At 38.7% G+C, this 24,972-nt stretch overlaps 1 protein-coding gene across 1 annotated transcript in view; it reads left to right on the top strand.

Annotated features, from left to right (window-relative positions):
• DPY19L1 (dpy-19 like C-mannosyltransferase 1) overlaps positions 1 to 24,972 on the top strand; it is a 108,717-nt gene that overhangs the window by 9,440 nt on the left and 74,305 nt on the right. The window contains exons 2-6 of the mRNA XM_034963929.2: positions 9,739 to 9,763; positions 10,366 to 10,453; positions 14,451 to 14,588; positions 16,705 to 16,825; positions 17,594 to 17,687. Of these exons, the coding sequence (XP_034819820.1) occupies positions 9,739 to 9,763; positions 10,366 to 10,453; positions 14,451 to 14,588; positions 16,705 to 16,825; positions 17,594 to 17,687 (466 nt within the window). The remainder of the gene's footprint in view (positions 1 to 9,738; positions 9,764 to 10,365; positions 10,454 to 14,450; positions 14,589 to 16,704; positions 16,826 to 17,593; positions 17,688 to 24,972) is intronic.

Here is a 24,972-nt window from a genome sequence, read left to right as displayed (position 1 = left end):
CTCCAGGCCTTGCTGTATCCCAGTCATGTGCCCCTGAGCCTCATGGGAAAATAAGACCCATATCTGCCTCAAAGGCACCCCTGGATCATTTTTGCTTAATATGTGAAAGGGCTCTCTAAACTGCAACTGACAAACAGATGTTAGACATTTTCATTGTAATTAAGTTTTCTAATTTTTTCTTAACTGTTGGAAAGCACAGTTTTGCTTAATGCAAAATATATGGAGGAGATTCTGATTAACTAAAGTTGTCTTTAAAACCATCATCATGTAGACCACTGATTTCTAGATCTTACTAGGGGCAGTAGTTTCTTCAGATCATGACTGAATTTTATTTTTATTTATTTATTTTTTGAGACAGAGTTTTGCTCTTGTTGCCCAGGCTGGAGTGCAATGGTGCAATTTTGGCTCACTGCAACCTCCGCCTCCCAAGTTCAAGCGATTCTCCTGCCTCAGCCTCCCAAGTGGCTGGGATTACAGACATGTGCCACCATGCCCAAATAATTTTTTTTTTTTTTTTTTTTTTAGTTGAGACGGGGTTTCGCCATGTTGGTCGGGGATGGTTTCGAACCCCTGACCTCAGGTGATCCACCCGCCTCGGCCTCCCAAAGTGCTGGGATTACAGGCGTGAGTCATGGAGCCCGGCCTTCATGACTGAATTTTAAAAGCAATCTTGCTTCTCACTTTGAAACTCAATATCTCTATTAATAGAGTACATTCCTTCTTTTCCAATTCAAAATAGATTTCTTTCCCTATTCAAAATAGAAAACAAATTAAAACTGCCAAACCTACCAAGGCTTTGTAGTTCGGGGAGCAGGAAAATCAAAATGAAAACAAAATTCTCAGAAAATAGCTGTGCAGTCCACCTGGGAGAGTACAAAGCCCAGCGTGTTAGTGATAACAGCTGTAGGTAGCTACTCAAGGTCGTTAAGTGCTAGGGATGGAGACAACCAAAGAGAAAACCCTCTTTTTTTTTTCTTTTTTTTCTTTGAGACGGAGTTTTGCTCTTGTTGCCCAGGCTGGAGTGCAATGGCGCAATCTCGGCTCACTGTAACCTCCACCTCCTGGATTCAAGCGATTCTTCTGCCTCAGCTTCCTGAGGATTGAGCAGCTCGGATTACAGGTGCTTGCCACCACACCCAGCTAAATTTTTTGTATTTTTAGTAGAGATGGGGTTTCATCATGTTGGCCAGGCTGTCTTGAACTCCTGACCTCAGGTATCCACCTGCCTCGGCCTCCCAAAGTGCTGGGATTACAGGCATGAGCCACCATGCCCGGCCAACCCCTCACTTTTATACTTGGTGAAAATGAGACTCTGAGAGGCTGAATAACTTGAAAGTCATCTAAAACCTAAGGAATAGTTCTTCTTAAGAATGACTTTCTTACGAGGGAAGTAAAAGAATTTGAGTTCTTTCCCTTTCTTAATCATTATTTTCAGCTATCACGTTTTGCCAACCTCTCCCTCAGCGTATCTTTTGAATTTACTAATATATTTCCCTTTTCCTTATAAAGCCCATTTCATCACTAATCTCCAGGTCATCTTACTCCAGGATTGTTACTATATTCTTCTCATTGGACCTTCTGACATAATGACACTGCTTCTCAAAGTTTGGACTGTATAAAGTCACCCAAGGATGTGTTAAAAATGTAGATGTCCAAGCCCCAAGTGAAATCTATTGAATCAGGATCTCTGAGAGTGGGGGCCCAGAAATGCAGGCTTAACAAGCTCCTCCTAGGTGGGTTTTCTTTACCTTGGTTGCACAATCACCAACCCCCATGCCAGACATAGTAATGTGGAAAGCTCCCAGGTGATTCCAGTGTGCTGTCAGTGTTGAGACACTGCTCTTTAAAGTGTCTATGAATCACCTCAGGCATCTTGTTAAAATGTGGATTGGGAATCAGGAGGTCTGGAATGGGACCTGAGACTCTGCATTTCCAGCTACTCCCAGGTGATACAATTACTACTGGTTTCCAGGACACTGGGAGTAGCAAGAAGCTGATTCTCACATTACATTTTGTGAAGAACTACCTAGATTGTGCCCAAGTCATTCTCTGTACCAATGATAATCAACCTTGACTGTATGTCAGAAGCACTTATGAATATATAAAAAAAAAAATCCTGGAGTTCAGATTTAGGGGCCCTGGATTTATACTCAGACACCTCTTATCTTTAGTGCCACTGATGATTCTAATGCAATACCAGAGTTCGGACCACTGTGGCTCTCTATTGCTGCATTATGATGTTGTCTCTGAAACTTGCTTGGTTTCTCTGTTGACCCAGGTCAGTGCTTCTCAACCTTCCACATAATGGCATGCAAAGAAAATGGTAATATTTGTGTGGCACAGTGGGGTAAATAGATGGTATCTTCAAAACCAGGAGGTTACTGGCCCCAGGGACTCTGGCTTTCTTATTCTTGGCACTTCCAGGCCTACTAGCTGGAAAAATCTGGCTCTTGCTGTTCTTGGAGTGCTGAAAGCCTGATGTACTCTGTATATAATGAGTGGACCTTCAGTAAATATTAGACATTATTATCATTCATATTCTATATCGTCAGTATAAGTGGTGGGAATTCTTTTATCCAAGTCCAATATCTGGCTGTATTGTATTTGTCTTTTCTGGCTGTTTGCCATAAATCCACACCTAAGTTATATCCATGTCTTGAGGCTGCTACTCCCACCACCCCCGCACCCACATCTTCTTAACCATCTTAGTAAACCATGCCCTAAGGTCATTCCTGATCTGCCTTCTCAGGTTTCTTATAGTTCTTAGACTTTATGCCATCTGCTTGAGTGCTTAATGTGTTCTCTTATTATTTTATGTACTTGAATCTTATCTCTCAAAAGATTTTATCTTTAAGGGCAAAGATATTGGCTATGTTTCTTTAATGTTTTTGGTTCCTAGGAAAACGTGTTGTGCATCTAATAGGCATTTAGATACTTGTTGGCTTTGAAGCTACACAAAGCAATCCACACAAAAATCTAGGCACTAGGAGGAGGAAGAAGCTGAGCTTGTGGGATCTGTGACTGCTTTCTCTTTCTCAAGCTGGATCCTAAAGAATGTCTTTTCATTTGTTCGCTATACAGAAACTGGGCTTTGATTCCAGGTACTTTAATTGTATTGTATATATAAAAATAGATATTTACCTTCATGTAATGGGAATGCTTCAAATAATTTGGATTGTTGAGAAAGTATCTTTATGTGTTAAGATTTTTGTTTAATTGAGTGCATTCTATAATTTATCTTATATGGTTGTAGTTAATAGTAATGTAACCGTTTAACTCAGCGAAGTGCCAGGCATGATACTAGGTAGTGTAAAGATGAATTATACACAGACTCAGCCTTGAGGCCGTTGCATTCTAGCAGAGGAAACTGGTATGTGTGTAACTAGCTATTTAGGTGCTGTAATCGTGGTATTATAGCTAGGATAGCTGGATAAGCAATACAAAATGCCACATTTGAAGTCTTTTGATTTTGAAGGACAAATTACAGATTTTTAAGGCAGGAAGAAAGGCACAGCATCATTAAAGCACTTGGGGTTTTAGGGGATTGTTGCCCAGTGCATCTAGAATGAAGGGTGTGTGGTGGGATTGACTGGAAATAGGCCAGTGTGGGCTACATGTTGTGTGTAATGGGAAGTCATGGGGCTTTTCAAGCAAGGGGATGTAATGCTTAGAGGTGTATGTTTCGAAATTGACTTCACCCTCTAGGATGGATTGTACTTGTGGGGCAGGGAAACCAATACTGATGACTTCAGCTTCCGGAAAGAAACTTTAAAACTCAAAACGAACCCTTGTAACAGTGAGAAATGGCTAGTAATGTTAGGAAGGGATTGGAAATAGAACTTGTCAAGCTTGATTTGAAAACTTTATCCAGATAGATTTAAGGAGTGTCCTTAACTTCTTTTTATGTCATTTTGTCACTCGAGGGTTAGTAATGCCAAAAGTCTTTAGCGTGCTTTAGGTACAGATGAACCTCAATTTAGGAGTAGGTTGAATTTTTAAGTTTTCACTTACTCAACATGATAATGTGTATCATTTTGGACTTAGAATACATTTCTTCGGCCGGGTGCGGTGGCTCATGCCTGTCATCCCAGCACTTTGGGAGGCTGAGGCGGGCGGATCACAAGGCCAGGAGATCGATACCATCCTGGTTAGCACGGTGAAACCCCGTCTCTACTAAAAAATACAAAAAATTAGCCGGGTGTGGTGGCAGGTGCCTGCAGTCCCAGCTACTCAGGAGGCTGAGGCAGGAGAATGGCATGAACCCGGGAGGCGGAGCTTGCAGTGAGCCGAGATCGAGCCACTGTACTCCAGCCTGGGTGACAGAGCAAGACCCTGTCTCAAAAAAAAAGAAAAGAAAAGAAAAGAAAAAGAATATATTTCTTCATATAAATATTGTTACAAGACAAGGTCCTTAAATGCCCAGCATAGAGAAGGAGGCAGCTCTGTCACAGTGGAAGGAGCTCAGGCTGGGAATTAGGACACCTGGGTTCAACCATCTCTAGCCACTTACCAGCTATGTGCCTTGGAGGGAATAGCCTCTTAGAAGCCCATTCTTTCATTTGTAAAATGCTGATAAATACTCACAAGGTTATTGTGAAAATCAAGTTTGTGAAGGTGCTTTATGAATTTTAAGGCAAATACTATTTATGAAGTGCATGTGTAAGAGGAAAAAAAAGTAATTTTTTTAACTTCTGGATGGGAACGTTGATTTGTGGTCAGGAACACACCTTGGTGGCTGCAGTTGTGGGAGAGCAGCCTGCAGGTTACAGAGAGGCACGTGGAGAAGCCCACCCTGGCCTCATGGCGCCCTCGCACCTTGGGGAGGAGAAAGAGAAAGGACAGTGAGTCTCAAACTTTAGCTTGCCTTAGACTCAACTGGGGAATCTTAAAATTACAGATCCCAGCATTCGTACTTCCCAGTGACCCTCAGGACGGCGTCTAGGAAGGGCCCTGGCTTGGGGTAACCGGGAGGGGAAGGGGTAAGAGCAGGTGGGGGCCCGGGTGCTGGTGGGAGACGGAATGAGGTTTGGGGACTTGGAGGATGGTTTGTTCAGTGTCTTCGTCCTTTCCTCCTGCCCTGCTCTCTACCGGCCAGACATGGGGGCCTGGGGTGGGAGAACTCCCCTCCCCACTTGCCCAGGACACTAGATATGCTGGGAAGAACGATGGCTTCCAGGGAGCTGGGGCAGGAAGGAAATGGCCACAGGGAGCAGGCCGGCTGGGGACAGGGAAACCTCTCCGAGGGGAGAGTCTGCCCAGGACACTAGATATGCTGGGAAGAACGATGGCTTCCAGGGAGCTGGGGCAGGAAGGAAATGGCCACAGGGAGCAGGCCGGCTGGGGACAGGGAAACCTCTCCGAGGGGAGTGTCTGCCCAGCCGCCAGCACCAAGGCGTCCGGGACCGGGACCTGGGACCCGTGCGCCACTGCGAGAGGGCAGGGAGCTGGCTGCCTGTAGACCAGGTGTCTAATCTGCACAAAGTAAATGGGGGCTCCATTGGTGGAAAAGGATGATGTGTGTGTGTGTGCGTGTGTGTGTATCAAAATATATTCAATTGAGGTTATTAGGACATGATTTTGGATTATTTCATTCCTCCCCTTAATTATATCGAGCTTTAAGCATTAATTCAGCAAACACTTGAGCGTGCTCAGCTTTGTGCTAATAAGTACTGTAGTAAAGTTTGGTAAATGTTGTTTCTACCCTCAGGGAGTTACAATCTGTTTTGTTTAAACAAGAGTCTAGTAACAGGAGATGAATAATTTTCAGTAGAGTCCTCTCAAATCCCGTAAGACTGAAAATTGATATAATGTGTCATATAGTCTGGTGAAAATTTTCTTCAATCAGAAAGAGTTAATGCAGCATCCTAGAGAGTCTAATTTAGCTTTAGGTTGTAGGTAATTTCTGTGCTTCCAGCAAAATTATGAACCTTACAAAATTCTTAGCCATAAGGATTGTGATTTTTTCAATTAGATTACACAGCAAACCTTTCCTTGAACACCTTTTTCTTATAGAATAGGTTTGGATTTTTTAAAAATATATTTTATGTTCTGATTTTTTAAAATGCCATATTTATCTTGGTTCCTTAGAATGTAAAAAAAATGGCATATGTGTTTAAGTGGAAATAAATGGATTATCAATTTTGTTACACTCTCAAAAACGTCAATAAACACTGGAATAAACTTAGAGAAAATCATTTAAAATATTATTTTTTTGTAGGCAAGAAGGCTAGAAAAGCTCTTTAGGGGTGCCTTCAGAAGTTTTTGTCATTTTCCGTTTTTATTCTTAAATTATATGCTCACAACTCAGTATTTGCTTTACTGGGACTTTCATGTTCAAGTGACATACATATGTGTAATGTATTTCAATTTTTAAGTAAAATATATCTCCAAATTTTATATAAAATTAATAGCCTCTATAAAATATACTTCCTATATCAACAGATGAATTGCAGCATTTTTTCTTTTATATTTAAGATTTAAAAAGTAAGAAGGAGGGGAGAGTAGGAATACTTTAGGGTAAGTAGGCCTAGGCTTTTGTTTCATCTGTTCCATCCTCTTTCTACAACAGCCATGCAGTGCAGGGCAGAATTCCTGAGTCCAGCCTCCCTTACTGGGTTTACTTGGTGTGCATTCTTATGCAAGTTACTCAACTACTCTGTGCCTCAACTTCTAGTCTGTATACTGTGGAAATATTTGTACATATGACATAAGGTAGTTGTGAGGATTTATCTGGCTAGTACAAGTAAAGTACTTATAAAGTGTTGGGTGTGTAATAAGCATTCAAGTGTTAGCTCCATTGCTCTCATCATTGTTACTGAGTTGAAATGAAAAAAAGGAATTCAAAACATTGGGCAGATGATGAATGGACCCTGGAGACTGTGAAAGAGTGTCAGGAACTCCAAGTGTTGTCCTTGTGTATTGTCTAAAAGGCACCAGAGGCCTCTTGCACCTCCCATCCTTATTCTGAGAAAGCAAGGTATTTTAAGGACATAGAGGGATGATGACCTTGATAAATCCTAGTTAGCACTCCAGAATTGTGAAGGTCAAAGGCCAACTTAATGGCATAATAGGAAATGCATTGCTGTTAAAGTCAGCAGAAATCAAGAATGCCCCCTTTGGAAGGCAGCTATGCTCACCACTATACCACCAACGCCAAGAGTGCCCCCATTTACCAGAATTGTTTAGTAATATTCTAGAAGTTTATTGTTTTTGTCAGGAAGAAGAAACTAATAGTAAAATTATAAAACAGGAACAAAATTATTATATGTAAATAATATTGTTTAAAATGAAGAATTAGGGCCGGGTGTGGTGGCTCATGCCTGTAATCCCAGCACTTTGGGAGGCTGAGGCGGGCAGATCACCTGAGGTCAGAAGTTTGAGACAAGCCTGGCCAACATGACCAAACCTTATCTCTCCTGAAAATACAAAAATTAGCCAGGCATGGTGGCATTTACCTGTAATCCCAGCTACTCGGGAGGCTGAGACAGGAGAATCGCTTGAAACCAGGAGGCGGAGGTTGCAGTGAGCCAAGATCATGCCACTGCACTCCAGCCTGGGTGACAGAGCAAGACTCCTCAAAAATAAAATAAAATGCAATAAAATGGAGAACTGAAGATAAGTTTAAAAAACTATATGAATTAACAGTTTAGTAAATGAACCAAAAATAAATACATTGCAAAATAAATACTCTTCAAAAATAAATGCCTTAACAATATCCAATAATGTATAATAAAAAACATTTTATGAATATTAGCAGGAAAAAAATGTTTAACTCCCAGGAGAAACTTCATAAGAAATGCATATGTTAACAATACCTGTAGAATTTTTCTCAAGGACTATCGAAAAACAGTTTGAACAATTGAAGATATATGTTATGTATATATACACATACCTATATATACAACATATGTATATACCCACACCACATTTATGGATATGAAGGCTCTATATTGTAAACATGTAAATTCTTCCCAAATTAATTTTATAAGTGAAAATCCAATTATAACCTCAGAGTGATTACCAAAGTAGAAGCATGGCAAGTCTTCAGTATGATAAAAGTTGCATTTACATTCAATGGGAGAAAAATAATTTATTCAGAAAATGATAGTTGAATCATTGTGAAAATAAAGACCAAATTTTATTATGTTAGGATTATTATTTTTTTTTTTCTTTAGAGACAGGGTCTTGTTGTGTCATCCAGGCTAGAGTACAGTGGTGTGATCATAGCTGACTGCAACCTCAACCTCTTGGGCTCAAGCGATCCTCCCAGCTCAGCCTTCCTGAGTAGCTGGGACAATAGGCTCGTGCTTTGTAAAGACCTGATCTTGCTGTGTTACCCAGCCTAGATTTAAACTCCTGTCCTCAGCTGATCCCCCTACTTCCTCCAGCCGAGTAGCTGGGATTATAGTCATGAGCCTGGCAGATAAAGTTTTTAAAGACAGAAACTAAAAGGAAGCAAATGGTAGATTTGTTAATAAGAAAAAAATTTAAAATTTCAAAAGATCAATATATCTTATTAAAAAAAGTCAAATGACAAACTAAGTTAGATATTTGTAACTTCAATTATCTAGAAGTAACCATTCGTATTTCCAAGGCAAAATGGATTTTTAAATGAAAAAATATAACTGACTTTAAGAATAAAACAATAAGATCTAATCTATTTGGTTTTCATTTTTCTTTCCTTCTCTTCCTCTTTATTCTTCCTTCTCCTCCTCTTCTTCCTTCTTTCCTCTTCCTTCTCCTCCTCTTCTTCCTTCTTTCCTCTTCCTTCTCCTCCTCTTCTTCCTTCTTTCCTCTTCCTTCTCCTCCTCTTCTTCCTTCTTCTTCTTTCTTTTTCCTTCTTCTTCCTCCTACTTCTTCTTTTTCTCTTTCTTTTTTTTTTTTTGAGAAACAGAGTCTCAGTATGTTGCCCAGGCTAGAGAGCAGTGGCTGTTAACAGTCATAGTCATAGCACACTGCTGCAGCCTTGAATTCCTGGGCTCGAGATGCTGCTGCCTCTGCTTCCCCAGTAATGGATACTGCAGGCATGTGCCACTGTATCTGGCCTGGGTTTCATTTCTAGGAGTATTTTCATAGTTTGATTCCTTAGTTAAGAGTTAATCAGAAGCCTGCCATCAGCTGTATCTTGTGAGATAAGAAAATTGAATGGTGTCTTCCAGGTTCATCTTAGTATGTTCTTTCTGCTTGGACAGATAGCAAGGTATTGATTTTCATATGAGACTGATTTTATTACTAGCTTGTTTTCTCTCTCTTACCTTTTCTTCTCCTTTACTCGTTTCATTTTAAATTTGTTTAAAGACACGGGTTAATATTTGTCATAAAATTTCAGGCATTGCAGCAGTATATCAGAAGTGGTAGTTCCCTTTTTTCTTCCACCCCCAATCCTGTACCCCTCAGCCACCATATTTCTTTATTCTAAGTTATCCTTACCTGTTGATTCCATTCCTCTCTCAGTTCTATTAGCAATAGTTTCCATCTAATGGTTTCTGTCTATTAGCGGGTATTAGGCCCTCATATATTTTGTTGAATGAGTGAGTGAGTGAAAATGGTGGCTGTATGCTTAATTCCCTTATGAGCTAGTCAATCACAATTTTAAACATAGCCCTGGGACTTTTTTGAAGACCCAGTATTCTTTTTTACACATTTCAATATTTGACATGCTTTATCTTTGAAATGGCTTTTCTGTAAGATGAACATGTTTATGCTAAAATTCTAATTTAAATTTCTTTTTTCTTACAGCTGTTTTTGCAGCAGTGTTGCACTGGTAAGATTGTTTTTTTCTCCTATGGTATTTTATGCAGACGTTTATAACTTGCTAAAGCTGTTTCCCATACATTTAAAGGAATAATTTCAGCATGATCAGTATGAATATATATTACATGTAACACAATAGTCTGAAAAACTAGTTTAATTGATAAATCAGGGTCAGAATAATATAATTGTTTAATAAAAAAGAGATTCATTATTAAAGAGGCTATATTTGAGACTCCACTCAACATTAATATGTTCATGGTGAGAGAAAGATTAATTTATTTAATCTTCTAGATAGAAATATGAATTTCATTAGATGTTTCTAAAATGGTAACCCAATGACATTTACAGTTTAATCTATACTTTTATTGTACTTCACTTAAAATATTCTGGTTCATTTTAATTTTAAAATCTAATTTGATTTTTTATAGAGGGAAATTTTAGTATAAATGCAATACATACTGAGTGAAAAAAATATAGATACTATTGTATTTGAGTGTTATTACAAAATTATCTGCAAGTTAACTGATACTTTTATTTTTGCTTTTAGCTTATTTTAAAAAATAATACTTAGAGTGTAAGTTTTAACACTATTGCTTTGTTTTGTTTTTCCAGGAGCCATATAACACACCTCTTTGAAAATGACCGTCATTTTTCTCACCTCTCAACATTGGAAAGGGAGATGGCTTTTCGCACTGAAATGGTTAGTTTTTATTTGGGATTTCATCATAGTACTTTAGGAATTTAAAAACATTTAATATTTTTTATTATGGAAAATTTCAAGATGTTCCAAAGTAGAAAGAGTAGATGCTCCAGCTTCTACAGCTGACAGCCACAGCCAGTTTTCCTTCATCTACACCCCCACTCACTATGCCTTTTTTATTTTTTATTTTTATTTATTAATTTTTTTTTCGAGACGGAGTCTCGCTCTGTCACCCAGGCTGGAGTGCTGTGGCTCCATCTCGGCTCACTGCAAGCTGCACCTCCCAGGTTCACGCCATTCTCCCGCCTCAGCCTCCTGAGTAGCTGGGACTACAGGTGCCTGCCACCATGCCCGGCTAATTTTGTTTTTGTATTTTTAGTAGAGACGGGGTTTCATCGTGTTAGCCAGGATGGTCTCGATCTCCTGACCTCGTGATCTGCCTGCCTTGGCCTCCCAAAGTGCTGGGATTACAGGCGTGAGCCACCGTGCCCGACCAACTATCTCTTTTTAAAGGGAATCCCAGACATTATATCATTTCATGCTTTCATACTTTCATAAGTGTCTCTAAAGATAAGACTTTGTTTTAACTATGGCACAAAACCATGGCACAAGACATACTGGAAAACATTTAACAATATCCTTAATATAATCAAATAGAAATCAGTATTTAAATGCCCTGTTTGGCACTTAAAAAAAAAAAACAAAAAAACAGTTGATGTGTTTGAATAGGATCCAAACAGTGCCTACACATTGCATTTAGTTGATGTGTATCTTAAGTCTTTTAATATGTGAATTTCTTTACCTGTTTTTGTTTTGTTTTCCTGCTATTTGTTTGTTGAGAAATCCAGCTGATTTGTCCTATAGAATTCCCCACAATAATCCGCATTCTTCAATTATGTTCCTGTATCCCAAGTTTCCTGAACATTTATGGATCAGAAGATTTGACTTATTTTCTGGCAGGAATACTTCCTAGGTGGTGCTGTATACTTCTATTGTATCAGGCCAAGAGGCACATCATATCTGGTTGTCTCACTTTCTGTGATGTTAAGATTGATCACTGGCTTTAGGTATTGTGATGCTGATTCCTCCTATAGCCTAGCCATCAGCCTAGGTTAGTTATTTCATTATTCTTCTCAAACTGTGGTACCTAGTCTATCATTTTTTTCTTTGCACTTATTAGCTATAATTCTTCTATTAAGAACTTTCACACAATACCTTTTGATTTCTCCCTGAGGTATATCATAGAGGAAAGTCAGAAAGATGCTTTATTCTTTCTTTTTATTTACTAATATTCAGAAAAATGAGTAGCTTCCCTAGCATCTTCTAGTAGTGATCAATGGAGTACCTTCTTTTGGAGTATCATTATGATATGATGGATTTTAACATATTTTGTAAACTTTCCTGTCTTTAGCTATTAAAGCCCTTGCAGCTCTCCTTGTTTGCCCTTGATGTGACCTCACTAGTATCCATTGCTTCCTTACTTTCAGGTACTACAAGGCATTTTCTTCTCAGACCTGGCATCAGCCAGTTTTCCCATGAGCCACCATTTCTGTCAGGGGCAGATGCTCATTGCTACTAGATTGGCCATTGTATTTTGGCCTTTTTACTGAAGAGAATTAGGCTACAAAAATTTTTTTAAAGAGAAAAGAAATCATGAATTTATATTAATTTTTTAAATGGAAACAAGATTAGTTTTTTTTTACTTATTTGATATTAATCTTTTAGTTTGAGAATCTTGGTTTCAAATTGTTGATTTGTTAGGAATAAAAGTACCAAAGGTATAATTAAAAATGTGATTACTGAAAAGAGTTTAAGATTTTCTTGCAGTTCGCTTCTTCAAAGGGCAACCCCCAGGATTGGGGCTCAGCCCAGGAGGCCATGTGGGTTCTTGGCTTTGGGCAGGAAGGAATTCAAGAATGCTCCAACAGAGTAAAGTGAAAAGAAGTTTACCTTAAGAAAGTAAAGGGATGAAAGGGTGGCTGCTCCACAGGCAGAGCAGCTGTGAGGGCTGCTGGTTGATTGTTTTTAAGGTTATCTCTTCATCATATGATAAACAAGAGGTGGATTATTCATGAGTATTTTGGGAACAGGGAGGGGAATTCCTGGAACTGAAGATTCCTCCCTCTTTCAGACCATACAGGGTAACTTCCAGAGGTTGCTATGGCATATGTAAACTGTCATGCTGCTGGTGGGAGTTTCCTTTAGTATGCTAATGTATTATAATGAGCACTAAGGATGACCGGAAATCACTTTAGTTGCCATCTTGGTTTTGGCAGGTTTTGGCTGGCTTCTTTACCGCATCCTGTGTTATCAGCAGGGTCTTTGTGACCTGTAACTTGTGAAACCAGTCCTGCCAAGTTCCTGGGCTCCATTTTAACCTTAGGATATAGTCCACTAGGGATATACAGTAAAATTACAATATCTTAATGTTACTTGAAATCTTCTTCCAAGTTGATAAATAGTTAATTCCTTTCTTTCATTTTTATTTTGATATTTAGGGATTTTTAAATTTTTGTTTTATAATTAAACATATGTTTCCAAAATCAAACCTACAAAAGAAGGAAGGTATAGTGTCCTAGGGCTGTCATAAAGAAGTGCAACAAGCTAGGTGGCTTAAAACAGCAGAAATATATTCTCTCACAGTTCCAGAGACTAGCAGTGGGACATTAAGGTGTTGACGGGCATCTTGTCTCTGAAGGCTGGAGGGGAGAGTCCTTCCTTGCCTCTTCTCAGCCTCTGGTGGCTGCTGGCCATCCTTGGAATTCCTTGGCATGCTGATGCCTCACCCCAATCTGTGACCCATCTTCACACGGCCTTTTCCCCTGTGTGCCTGTAGCTTTGAGGCCAAATATTCCTCTTTATGTAGGTACATCAGTTGTGTTGGGTTTAGAGTCCACCTTAATCCAGTATGACCTCATCTTAACTTGATCACGTCTGCAAGAATCCCATTTCCAAATAAGATCACTCCACAGGGTCTGGTGGACATGAAATTTTAGGGGACACTATCCAAATCAGTACACAAGGAAACATAATTTTAAAAATAGTGGTATCACAGCCGATACATCAGAGTATCAATACCATTTTTTTCTTTTTCAATAAGTTTCTGGATAGGCATATCTCTTTTGTATTTGTGAGTCTTCAACCCAGTTTAAACTTTGGCAGCTACTGGTACTGGCTACCAGGGCAGCTCCAGGGAAAACTGAAGATGCAAATACAAGACGTAGATTTATCTTGTGTTTCTGTCTTCCCTCATACTGCCACTTAGACTCTCCGTTAGGCTTCTAGTATTTTCTTGTTTTTTTTTGTCTCACATATTATTTCACCCTTGCTATCTTTCCAAAGTAGTATGCCAAGCTAAAAACTGTCTCTTTTCTTCAAAAGAAGACCACTCCCCACCCTTATCCCCAGTCGCACAGGGTTCTTACCTTATGCTGACTTGATAGGAGGGAAAATAATCTGTAAAATTAGGTGGCACCTGAGTGAAATTCATATGTAATAATACATCAGTGTGTAGCCTTCTCAACACATTTGCATTTTTGCATGTAAATCCGGAGGAAAAATGACTGATAGTGTCATTTTGGGGATTAAAATAAGCAGTTAGAGGAGTATTTTTGGCTTGAGATTTCTTGGTTCATGATAAATTTTAGTTCCATAATAAACCACTCACTCTATTCATAAGATAGCATTTTCTAAGAGTGATATTAGTATAAGTAATAGGATTTTCTAAGTTAAAGTATGCTGAGTCGTATTATTTTTTAAATGCTGAAACTTTTTGAAGCTATTTTGCATTCAGTTATTTCAATTAAGATGCATTTATGTGAAAATACATAGTTTTTTCACAACTTTAGGATTTATCAGTGATCAGAAACCTGTGAAATTCATTGTATTAATAGCTATTACTTAATTGCTTTGTTTTTCAAAAACAGTGTATTTACTTAGAAGTGGCATCATAATTATGTACCTTTTGTTATTTTAATTGAGCATATCTTTATTTCAGGGACTATATTATTCCTATTTCAAGACTATTGTGGAAGCACCCTCATTTTTGAATGGAGTATGGATGATTATGAATGATAAACTGACTGAATACCCCCTTGTCATTAATACATTAAAAAGATTCAATCTTTACCCTGAGGTAAGGTACTTTTTCCAATTGTGATTTTTCACTTTTGTAAAAACTTTTTTGTATTAAACGCTGATTCTAAATCTAAGATATAATTCAATATATTAAATTGTATTTAATTTTTTAAAAGAAAATATGTATCTTGTGGAGGAATATGTAAAAAAGATCATTACTGATTTTGAGGAGAGGGCTTTAATTCTGTGGGGAACTGTTGATTTGATTGCATTGTTTAGAAAATACAAAAACTAGATTTGGTGTGCTTACAGGGATTATACCAAGGGAGCGCTGTTACTTTTACATGTCATTTGTTAAATGTTTTCTTCCCTTTCCTCATTTAATTGAGTGCACTTTCTTGAGTGGGAGTGGAGGGAAGGTGAGCCCAATCCAGCAAGTGGAGATGACATTTGGCCTCTCCTTTATCCTCCTTGCAAAACTATAAATTTGTTGATGTGGAACTCTAGTTCAATAGAATATATATTTTAATGATTTTGTCAGAAGGCTTTCCAGATAGATATTGAACTATCCACCAGCAGTGTTTTTGAAACTACTTATTTACCTGCATCTTTGTTAATTGGATAGACAAATTGGTCACGTGATGTATTTCATTCATTGATTTTATATATATATATCAGTGTTCTCTATATATGTATATATAACACACATACATATATATATAATGCATTTTTACTTTTAAAAATAATTGCCAATTCATGCCTTTTATCTATATTTCTATTAAAATTTTATAAGTTCATTTATTATATACTGGATATTAATATAATGCTATATAATGAAACATTTTCCCCAGTCGTTTGCCCTTTAGCTTTGTGTATGATGTCTATGTATTTTTTTCTATACAGAAATATATCTTTGAATCTTTTTTGTCTTTTATACATACATGTAAAAAACTTTATTTTTATAATCATAATTTTTTTAATTTACATTTTTAATTTATCTGGAATTGGTTTTGATGCATAGTGTGGGGTAGGAATCTAACCTTGAATTGTTTTTTGAAAATGTATTGTGTGTAACCTAACACTGATGAGGTGTCCATCCTCTCTCCACTGATCTGAAGTAAGCTTTTTTCTTTATATGCAAAATTATTATACATACATGCTTGCACGTGTTTCTGGATTTTGTGCTCAGTATTGCCTTAGGTTGAGGTCCTGGAAAGTGGACTTTGAGATGGAGATTTGCATGCAGGAAGTAGTCGAGGGAGTGTCCTTAGGGTCAACACCTGAAGGGGGAAGAATCAAGCAGAATGAGGTAGGAGGAAGAGGAGAGCTTTGATACAGTCACTGTGAAGGCCTCATCCAGTCCCAGGGCAGCTCTGGATCTGGGATGGCTTTGCAGAGTTGTCCTACCTTGTGAGAAGGGCCCCTGGCCTTGATGTCTTTCCCTATTGACTAGTCGGTCATCGGATGCAGATTGCCCTTGGGTAGGGGATGTCACCTTGAGTGAATTTACTTTCTTCAGCCATGGGCAGTTCCCATGGAGGGACACAGCTTCAAGCTTTCAGGCACCAGTCTTCTAACCAGCTGGAGGAATGAGTGCCTCAGCCCGGAAGAGGGAATCTGGGGTGGCTTGCCACCGCTTGTACCATGGTTATTGATCTGTCTAGCCATTCTTGTGCCAGTATCACACTATTTTAATTATTAAAAGTGGTAAGACTTAATATCTGTTAAAACATTCCCTTTAATTTTCTTGTTAGTTTTCTAGATGCATTTTAGACACTTGGAATTTTGACCGGAATTATTTTATGTTTATGAATTAATTTGAGGGAGAATTCATATCTTAAATAATTTGGTCTATTCCAGTAGACCCAGTATCTTTTACTTGTGCAAATCTTCTTTTGTGTCTCTTAGTAGAGTTGTAGAGCTTTTGAAAAACATAAATTTAGCACTTTTTTTTGGCCCATATTTTGTCCTTACCCATGGATGAACAATTGAAAACTGACCAGTGAAGAATCTGCCTAGGAGATTCTGAGCCTCGTTTTACTACATTTAAAGGGAGCCAAGTGGATGGTATGGAAAGGGAAAATATGGTAATTGTCAAAGTATCTCAAAAGTATTCTAGTAATGAAAATTGTTTAGTATATTTTCTTAAGATGCCTCTGTATTTTTTAAAACAGGTAATTTTGGCCAGTTGGTACCGGATTTATACCAAAATAATGGACTTGATTGGTATTCAAACCAAGATATGTTGGACGGTTACCAGAGGAGAAGGACTCAGTCCTATTGAAAGCTGTGAAGGTAAGTTTCTTTCTGTAATATTGTCCAGTTATCTGTTGTAACATAATAAACTTATCTAGCATAATAAACTTACACTGTAAACTTAGTGGTATAAACAACACCCATTTTATTATGCATATATAGATTCTGCAAGTCCAGAATTTGGGCAGGCTTTAGCGGGGCTGGTTTATGTCCATGATTTCAGGGACCTCTGCTACTAAGACTCAAATGTCTGGGAAGGCTGGAATTAACTGAGAGGCTACATTGCTCACATTTTGGCTCCTGGGCATGGAGGACTGTGAGGCTGAGCTCAACTGGAACTCTCAGCTGGGACACCTACATGTGGCCTTTCGGGGTGACTTGGGCTTTTTGAAAGCAAAGTACCTCAGAGTAGTAGTAAGGCTTTTCCTATGGCAGCTGAAGGCTCCAAGCTGGACACTGTATGACCTCTTATGACCTAGCCTCAGAAGTCACATAGTGTTGCTTCTGCCATACTCTGTTGAAAGAGTCACAAGCCCAATGAAACTCAAAAATGGGGGCTATAGACCCCATACCTCCAGAGGAGGCGTATCAGTGAATTTGCAGCCCTGTTTTAAAACCATCATTGCTAATTACCCTGATCTCATCTATGTTCTGCAGTAGCGTTGTGTTTTCATGTGGGAACCAAGGCAACTATTTAATATATCTGGCAACCATTTTCAAAATGAACACAATTTAATATAAATTGCTAGACACGTAAGGTAATTTGGGTTAATGTGATTAGAACATATGTTTTGTTTATTTTTAAAGGATTGGGAGATCCTGCTTGCTTTTATGTTGCTGTAATTTTTATTTTAAATGGACTAATGATGGCATTATTCTTCATATATGGCACATATTTAAGGTAAGAATATTTTAGTATGTGTTTATAAGATATACTAAAATAAAATAGTTGATTAGTTAATAATCATTGATTAATTTATAGTTCAGTTTTATGAAAATATCCTAAAATATCTTATTATCATAAAATCATTCATTATTTGCATGATTTCACCACTGCCATGGCCCATCACACTTAAGATAGTTTTAGAGGTGTAAATAGAATTGGGAATACTTGATAAATTTAATTACTTTTTTTTTTGAGACAGGGTCTCACTCTGTCACCCAGGCTGGAGTGCAGTAGTGTGATCTCTGCTCACTGCAACCTCCGCCTCCTGGGTTCAAGCGATCCTCCCACTTCAGCCTCCTGAGTAGCTGGGACTATAGGTGCATGCCACCAAACTCAGCTAATTTTTTTGTATTTTTTGTAGAGACAGGGTTTGCTATGTTGCCCAGACTAGTCTCAACTTCCTGGGCTTGAGTGATCTGCCCATCTCAGCCTCCCAAAGTGCTGGGATTACAGGCATGAGCCACAGTGCCTGGCATAAATTTTAAATATTCATAGGCATTTGAACATAAGCAATATATATTCCATATATTGTTATGGAATATCTAATATATTGTTATGGAACAGTATATTCCACTTGCTGTATGTACGTGTATACGTGTGTGTGCTGAGATATGTGAAGTCTTACTTCTTACTGTAGTTTTGGTGTAAAAAAAAGTCTGTAGACTACTGCTTAAGGTAGCATGAGGGAGCAGCTTTTACCTTAGAGCATTTGGGTCTTTCTAGATGGCTGTCTGTGGTTCTTCTTCCAATGTCAATGGCTGTAGATTGTTTCAGCTCCATCCAGTATATATTGTTTACATAAAATATAAGGGAAAAGACCACTCATTATCAAATGATATTAATAGCTCTTTATTAATGTTAAAGTAGAAGTATCTTCTATGTAATATTTAGAAGTGTCTTCTGTACAGTATTTAGTATCTGACCTGATTTACTTTACAGTTGAGCAGTATTCCTAAAACTAAAAGACTAATTTTTTAAGGCTTTTTATGTTTACTTCTTATTTTTTTGCCAATTTATTATACTGTATATATGTTTGAAGTATTTTACCTTGAGATTATCTTTAGAATTTTCTTCCTTGCTGCTTATTGATTCTTTGTAGTACAGAATTATGAGAATTGTATATGATTTTCAATTTGGGATAATGAGTTTGAATTTGCTATTATCGCATTATCTCCTTTCCTTTGGAAGTGTGGCATTTTCAGTTTAGTACCTCAAAGATGTGTTGAGTTTCTAGCCCACCGTTTGAGTATCTAGCAGTTACTTGATAAGCATTTGTCAAAAGAGGAAGCTGTTAGAAGATCAATGTAAAATATATTTGCATATAGATTTAAGACACTTTGATGTTACTATTTCTGACTTAGGTCTAAGAAAATTATTTTGTTTAATTGGGGAGACTAAAATAAAAATGCATGATTAAAAGATGATTGTGAAAGATTTTGTTTTTGAAACAAGACGCAGGGAAATAAGTTAAACCAAAAGAATATGGTAATGAGAAAAGGAGGCTGACTTGAGGGAAAGTGGGCCTGTGTGCTTGCATCGTAATGAGCCAGAGGGAGAGAAACTTGGTGGTGTCTATTCATTTTGCTGAGTACTGCCCATCTGTCTATGGGTAGCTTTATTACATTTGGGAGATTAGATTTTACATAAGAGAAGTTAAAATATGAAACATGGCATTACTGCTAAGCTGCTAATCTGCACTTATGCTACCCTTTTTCTAAAAAAATATGGGGTCTTGCTATATTGTTGCCCAGGCTGGAGTCTAGTGACTATTCACAGATGTGGTCACAGTGCACTATAGCCTCAAACCATTGGCTTCAAGCAGTCCTCCTGCCTCAGCCTCCCAAGTAGCTGGAACTACAAGTGTGTGCCACCATGCCTGGCTGCTTTTTTAATTGAAAGAAGAATTTGTAAACATCCGTTAAAGAAAGCATTCACATTTTCTTGTAATGCTTGTTATAACTGTTTTTTCAAAGGCAGAAGGCACAACATCTACTGAAGAGAATAAAAGTTTCTGGTTTTGGTTGAGGGGTTTTTGGTGGTTTTGGCCCTGACCTGACCTAACCCTGTGGTGCCTGGTAGACAGTTTTTTGTCTACATGGGAGATGCATATTCAGTTGTTCAGTCAGCACACACTATTCATACCAAGTAGTTTCTTAAAACTCTGGGCTCTGAGAGCATGGGAGTGCGGCAGGGTGTGTGTGAATGGAAGATAGACAGGAAGGAAAAATTAAGTGCTTAGAACTTCAGAGGCAGGAGAAATTTGTTCTGCATGGAGGGGCTACTTTAGTGTGACCTTGTAGAATCAGAGGTATTTGAATAGGTGGAAATAAACCATGAAGATAAAAGCATACCAGGGAGAGACAAAGGCCAAAATCTAGTATGTGGAAAGCAGGTAATAAGCAGATCGGTTTTGCTGGGATGCATGTTCTTCAGGGAGTGTTGTGGAGGATTCAGATTGGAACAGTGGTTGTGCTGGATGATGAAAGGCCTTGGTAACTGACTGGGTTGAAACCTATTCCAAAGCAAGTGAAATAAATACAAAAATTGACCAGTATAAGAACAGGATTCAAGCTGAAGTATGATCTCATAGAACACTTGACTTTCCCCAGTCCCCAAAGTCAAGCAGTGACTACTTCAGCACAGTGTTTGTCAAATTGCAGGGCATCACTTATTAGAGAGTTTTAAAATTGATTCAGTGGGTTGAGCCCATTTCATTTTAGATGAAGAAAAAAAAAACGCTGCAAAGTAAATAATACCATATACCACACTAATAAGGATAGATACTATTTAGAGAAACTTCTATTTGCTATATATATATATATATACACACACACACACACCACACGTGTGTGTGCTGAGTTGTGTAAAGTCTTCTTACTGTAGTTTTGGTGTAAAAAAGTCTGTAGACTACTGCTTAAGGTGGCATGAGGGCAGCTTTTACCTTAAGAGCATTTGGGTCTTTCCAGATGGCTGTCTCTGGTTCTTCCAGTGTCAGTGGCTATAGCTTGTTTCACTCTGCCCACTTGACTGCTTTGTGCTTTAGCTGGCCCCTTCTGTGTTACCCAACTCTTGGACCCCATGGTGGTCTGCACTAGCAGCACATGTTTTCATTTTTCCAGCTTTCCTTTTGCTGTTTGTGGGCTTTTTCTTAACCCGGAACCATCTCTTTAGCTCTATTCAAAGGCATCGTTAACTGAAGGTTCTTTCCAAAATTGATCCTGATGTATATTATTTTGAATAGAGTCTCTTATCACTTCTTTTCTATCAGTGTTTTTCATTGCATTTTTGTATGTTTTTTGACCTGAAGTACATTTAGAGGTTTCAAATTACTAGTTAGTTCTTAATGTTTTCTTCCTTGATGGTTAGTCACCCTTGTAATTTTATGAAAGAGATAAAGCTGCAGACTTCTTAAAATATGGGTTAAAAATAAAGAGGAGGGTATCTAAAGTTGTTTTTAGGATTAAAAAAATAAATTGTATTATGTACTGAGAAATAAAAGTTGAGATTTGTCTAGCAGGTTAGAAATTTGCAGGCAGATTGACTGTGACGTTTTAAATTCAGAAGTATATTTGTTTTGAAATAATATACGTATAAGTTTTTAGAAGCCAGGTAAGCCAGTCCATTTCACCAGAAATGGAAGAAGGGAAAATAGAAAACAGGCAAATGGTGAATGGAGCCAGGCTGCCAAGCTCTAACTTGAGGAGATGAAGTGAGATCTGTTTTGCAAACACAGCCTACTCATGGTATAATTCTTTTTCTGGAATTCTCAGTATTTTAGTATTTTTTTAAAATACTCATTGTTAATTATTTTTTGAAGCTGTATTGATTTATACTTACGTTATGTATTTCATAAGATACCCTGATATTTCTTAGCCACAGACTAACAGTTTCTGAAGGCCAGTTTCTTAAGACCCAGTGTGTGGAAATCTCTGTTCTGCAAGTAAGAAGGAGCATTGGTTGTTGGACAGTTAGAACTTTCCCCCTAGTTTCTTCTGGAGGAAATTCATATATGCTTAAGTTTCTCTTATTGATAAATACAAAAAACTTTTGGTGTTGGACTCTAAGGCAGATATCAAGCAGGTGATACTAAAACTTTTATTCTTTGCACTTTAGTGTGATTTTAGTATTATTTTGGAGTTTGGGGTTAGCTAGGTTATGGTGCATTGTTGAGGAAGAATAGATTGGATAGTGTATTAAGCTGTTAAATAATGTATCTGTTTAACAGTTCTCTGGAAAAATACATATGTATATAAAGTTTATTATAAATTTTACTGCTATGTAAGGATGAGTGCAAACAATAACAGGGTTTATAAGCAGGAGATTTTTTCTTTCCCTTTTGAAAAGGGTGCCAGAAATACTCTGACTAGCTGAAATAAAAGAGGGAGTACAATACTGAGATACAGAGGCCTGGTGGAATCAGAGAATCATCGAAAAAAGTGCCTTTGTTTAAGGCTCATTCCTTTGTAGGTATTAGATTTATCCCTACTGGCTGCCAGTTCTTCTTTGCCTGTTGCTGTCCTTCAGGCTTGCTTTCCTGGTTCCTTCCCATCCGCCTCAGAATGTGTTCATCCCTTACCTTCTCTCTCACATGACAAAATTAAGACAAAACTTTTTTTTTTTTGAGACGAAATCTCACTCTGTTGCCCAGGCTGGAGTGCAATGGTGCGATCTCAGCTCACTGCATTTTCCACCTCCCGGGTTCAAGCAATTCTCGTCTCAGCCTCCTGAGTATCTGGGATTACAGGCGCGCACCACCACACCTGGCTAATTTTTTTTTTTTTTTTTTTTTTTTTTTTTTTTTAGTAGAGACAGGGTTTTACCATTTTGGTCAGGCTGGTCTCAAACTCCTGACCTCAGGTGATCCACCCACCCCGGCCTCCCAAAATGCTGGGATTACAGGCGTGAGCCACTGTGCCTGGCCAATAAAACTTTTTAATTGGACTTCCCTTGGGTCCCCTTGCTACCCCCATCTAGTCTCCCACCCCTTCCTCCTCTCCCCAGCAGCGAGGCCCTGGTCCCATTCACCTCTCCCACTGCTCTGCTTGTGCAGCTGCTTACTTAGCAGCCCTGCCTTTGATTGCTTGATTTGTTTTGAATCTTAGGATGGTGAAATGATGCCTGAAACCACTCAGGGTTTTCACAGACCAGGCCTGTGACTGGCCAGAGAGGACTCTGGTGCTGTCTTTTTGAACTTCATTTCTTTGTATCGTTCTCCCCTGATTACTGCCGCCTCTGTCTTCAGAGTTCCTACTACTCTCCTTAAAACTGGAGCTGAAGAATAGACAAAAATTCCTTTGCCTAAAATAAGAGAAATATGGTAGAATTATAAAAGTACTTAAGTTGATTTTTAGATCTTATGTTAGACTCTGAGTTCTTTCCCATTCAGTATCCTATCTGAGGTTGCCCCCAAAATAACCCATTAGCTTTTTAGACTCTTCAGCCTTTGATTCCATCTAGATCAAGTGCCATCAGAGGAGGTCTTCTGGAGAAAACAGTGGGCAGTGAGTGTGGCTGATGAGTCATCCTGGGGCAGACAGAACAATGCCCCTGCGGAGTGTCTCATTATTGACTGACAGCTGCCCAGTCACTGCTGCCTACTTGGACTTTTGTTTATTGTATCCCATGCAATACTTTTACTGGAACTTTACTTTTAAATTATCCCTTCAGTTTATATTGAGGATCTTATAAGAAACAGCTGTGTGAAATTTCTTACTTTATTTTATGCATTGCTATCATATGAGTGTATTATCTATGACCCAGTAAATAAATAACCAGTAAAATACTTTTCTATGTGTAAAATGTTATGACTATGGAATTGTGTAAAATCTTTATATACATGTTTAAAGATTAGTAAAATGAATACTTATGTACCCATGACACAGATTAAAAAAATAAATAAATTATCAGAGCTTTCATACCCTTAAAATTCCTTCTTAATACATTCTCTTTCCTTCCCTCAACCCTCAGAGGAAATGACATCCTAACTTTTGGACCAATGTTTTCCTTGTTTTTCTTTGTGATTGTGCCACTCATGTGTATACCCTTAAATATGGTGTGTTTAGTTTTGAAAAACTGAGTATCAGGCACAAACCTAGCTGCTTAAGGGGAGGACACTATTGCCGTTGTTAGGTGAAAGTTCCCAGAAGAAGAGAATTTCTGAGTCATGGTCTTTAGGTTCCCTGAGGGAACTTTCTGAGGCTGTCAGGAGCGCAGCTGAGCTAGGGGAGGGAGCTGAGCTGCCAGGTATTGGAGTGGCTGGTTAAAGCGACAAGCCAAAAGTGAGAGTTAAGCCTTTAATCATTTACTGTAATGGTATACGTGAGATGTGACGATCAGGATGTCTCACCCCCATCAAAAGGGAACAAAAGGCTCCTGTAGTTTATGGTTCTTGAAGTGATGGGGCAAAGGAGAAGGGCTAGGAGCCAAAGAGTGCAGAGTCTGAGTCAGAGTGGGGAGCGGCCTCTTCAAGGAGCCCCTCTCTGCCAGGCCACAGCAGAGAAAAGGACCAGGAAATAAAGGTGCCTGGGCTAGGAAGGCAAATATAAGAAGAGCTTTATCACCCAGAAGTGGCTGAGTCGTTGACTGCAACTCCCCTGAGAGACTACAGTACACTGGCTCTGCACCAAGCCTGGTGTGTGAAGGGCTTCTTTTCCCTGTGAGGCCTGTCAGGCAAAGCCTTGCATATGGCCAGGCCTGAGAAATCCCATATAGGTTTTCAACCAGGAGCCTGATTCCTCAGGACATCAGTAGGCAACGTCATGAGCCTGGGATAAATGTAGGACTCAGTCGGTAGGGACATCTGGCAGAAATGTAGTGGCCAGGTACTGAATATCCAGCAGAAATATCTTGAGGGGAAGAGCTGTTCCCTCTTTCTAAATTCACCACTGTTTACCCTGGCTCTCTGGAGCATATCAAAGCAGAACAACTTCTGTGAGTGACATAAGTGTCTTTAACTGATGCCAGCAGTAAAGTATGTGGAGCCAAGATAAAATACAGACAAGAATCTGGTCCAGGCTCATCCAGGCTCACACAAATAAAATGTGGAGATTTTGGGCATGAGTCAGTACTTGGTTCTGGACTGGCTACCTTCCATGATTTGTGTACGTCTGTCCTTTTGGCATCCCATTGGGATTTCCTTGACTGCTCTCCCCTGTTGGATCCCCTGTGCCCTTATCCTGTTTGTTCCTCTTTCTTGGTTTATTTTCCCTCTTTGGTAGACCTCATCTTCTAGTAGGTAGGT

Source organism: Pan paniscus, chromosome 6 (assembly GCF_029289425.2).
Source record: "Pan paniscus chromosome 6, NHGRI_mPanPan1-v2.0_pri, whole genome shotgun sequence".
In the NCBI taxonomy this organism is placed as follows: domain Eukaryota; kingdom Metazoa; phylum Chordata; class Mammalia; order Primates; family Hominidae; genus Pan; species Pan paniscus.
The sequence above is the reverse complement of the archived record's forward strand: the minus strand, read 5'-3'. Positions and strand labels throughout refer to the sequence as shown.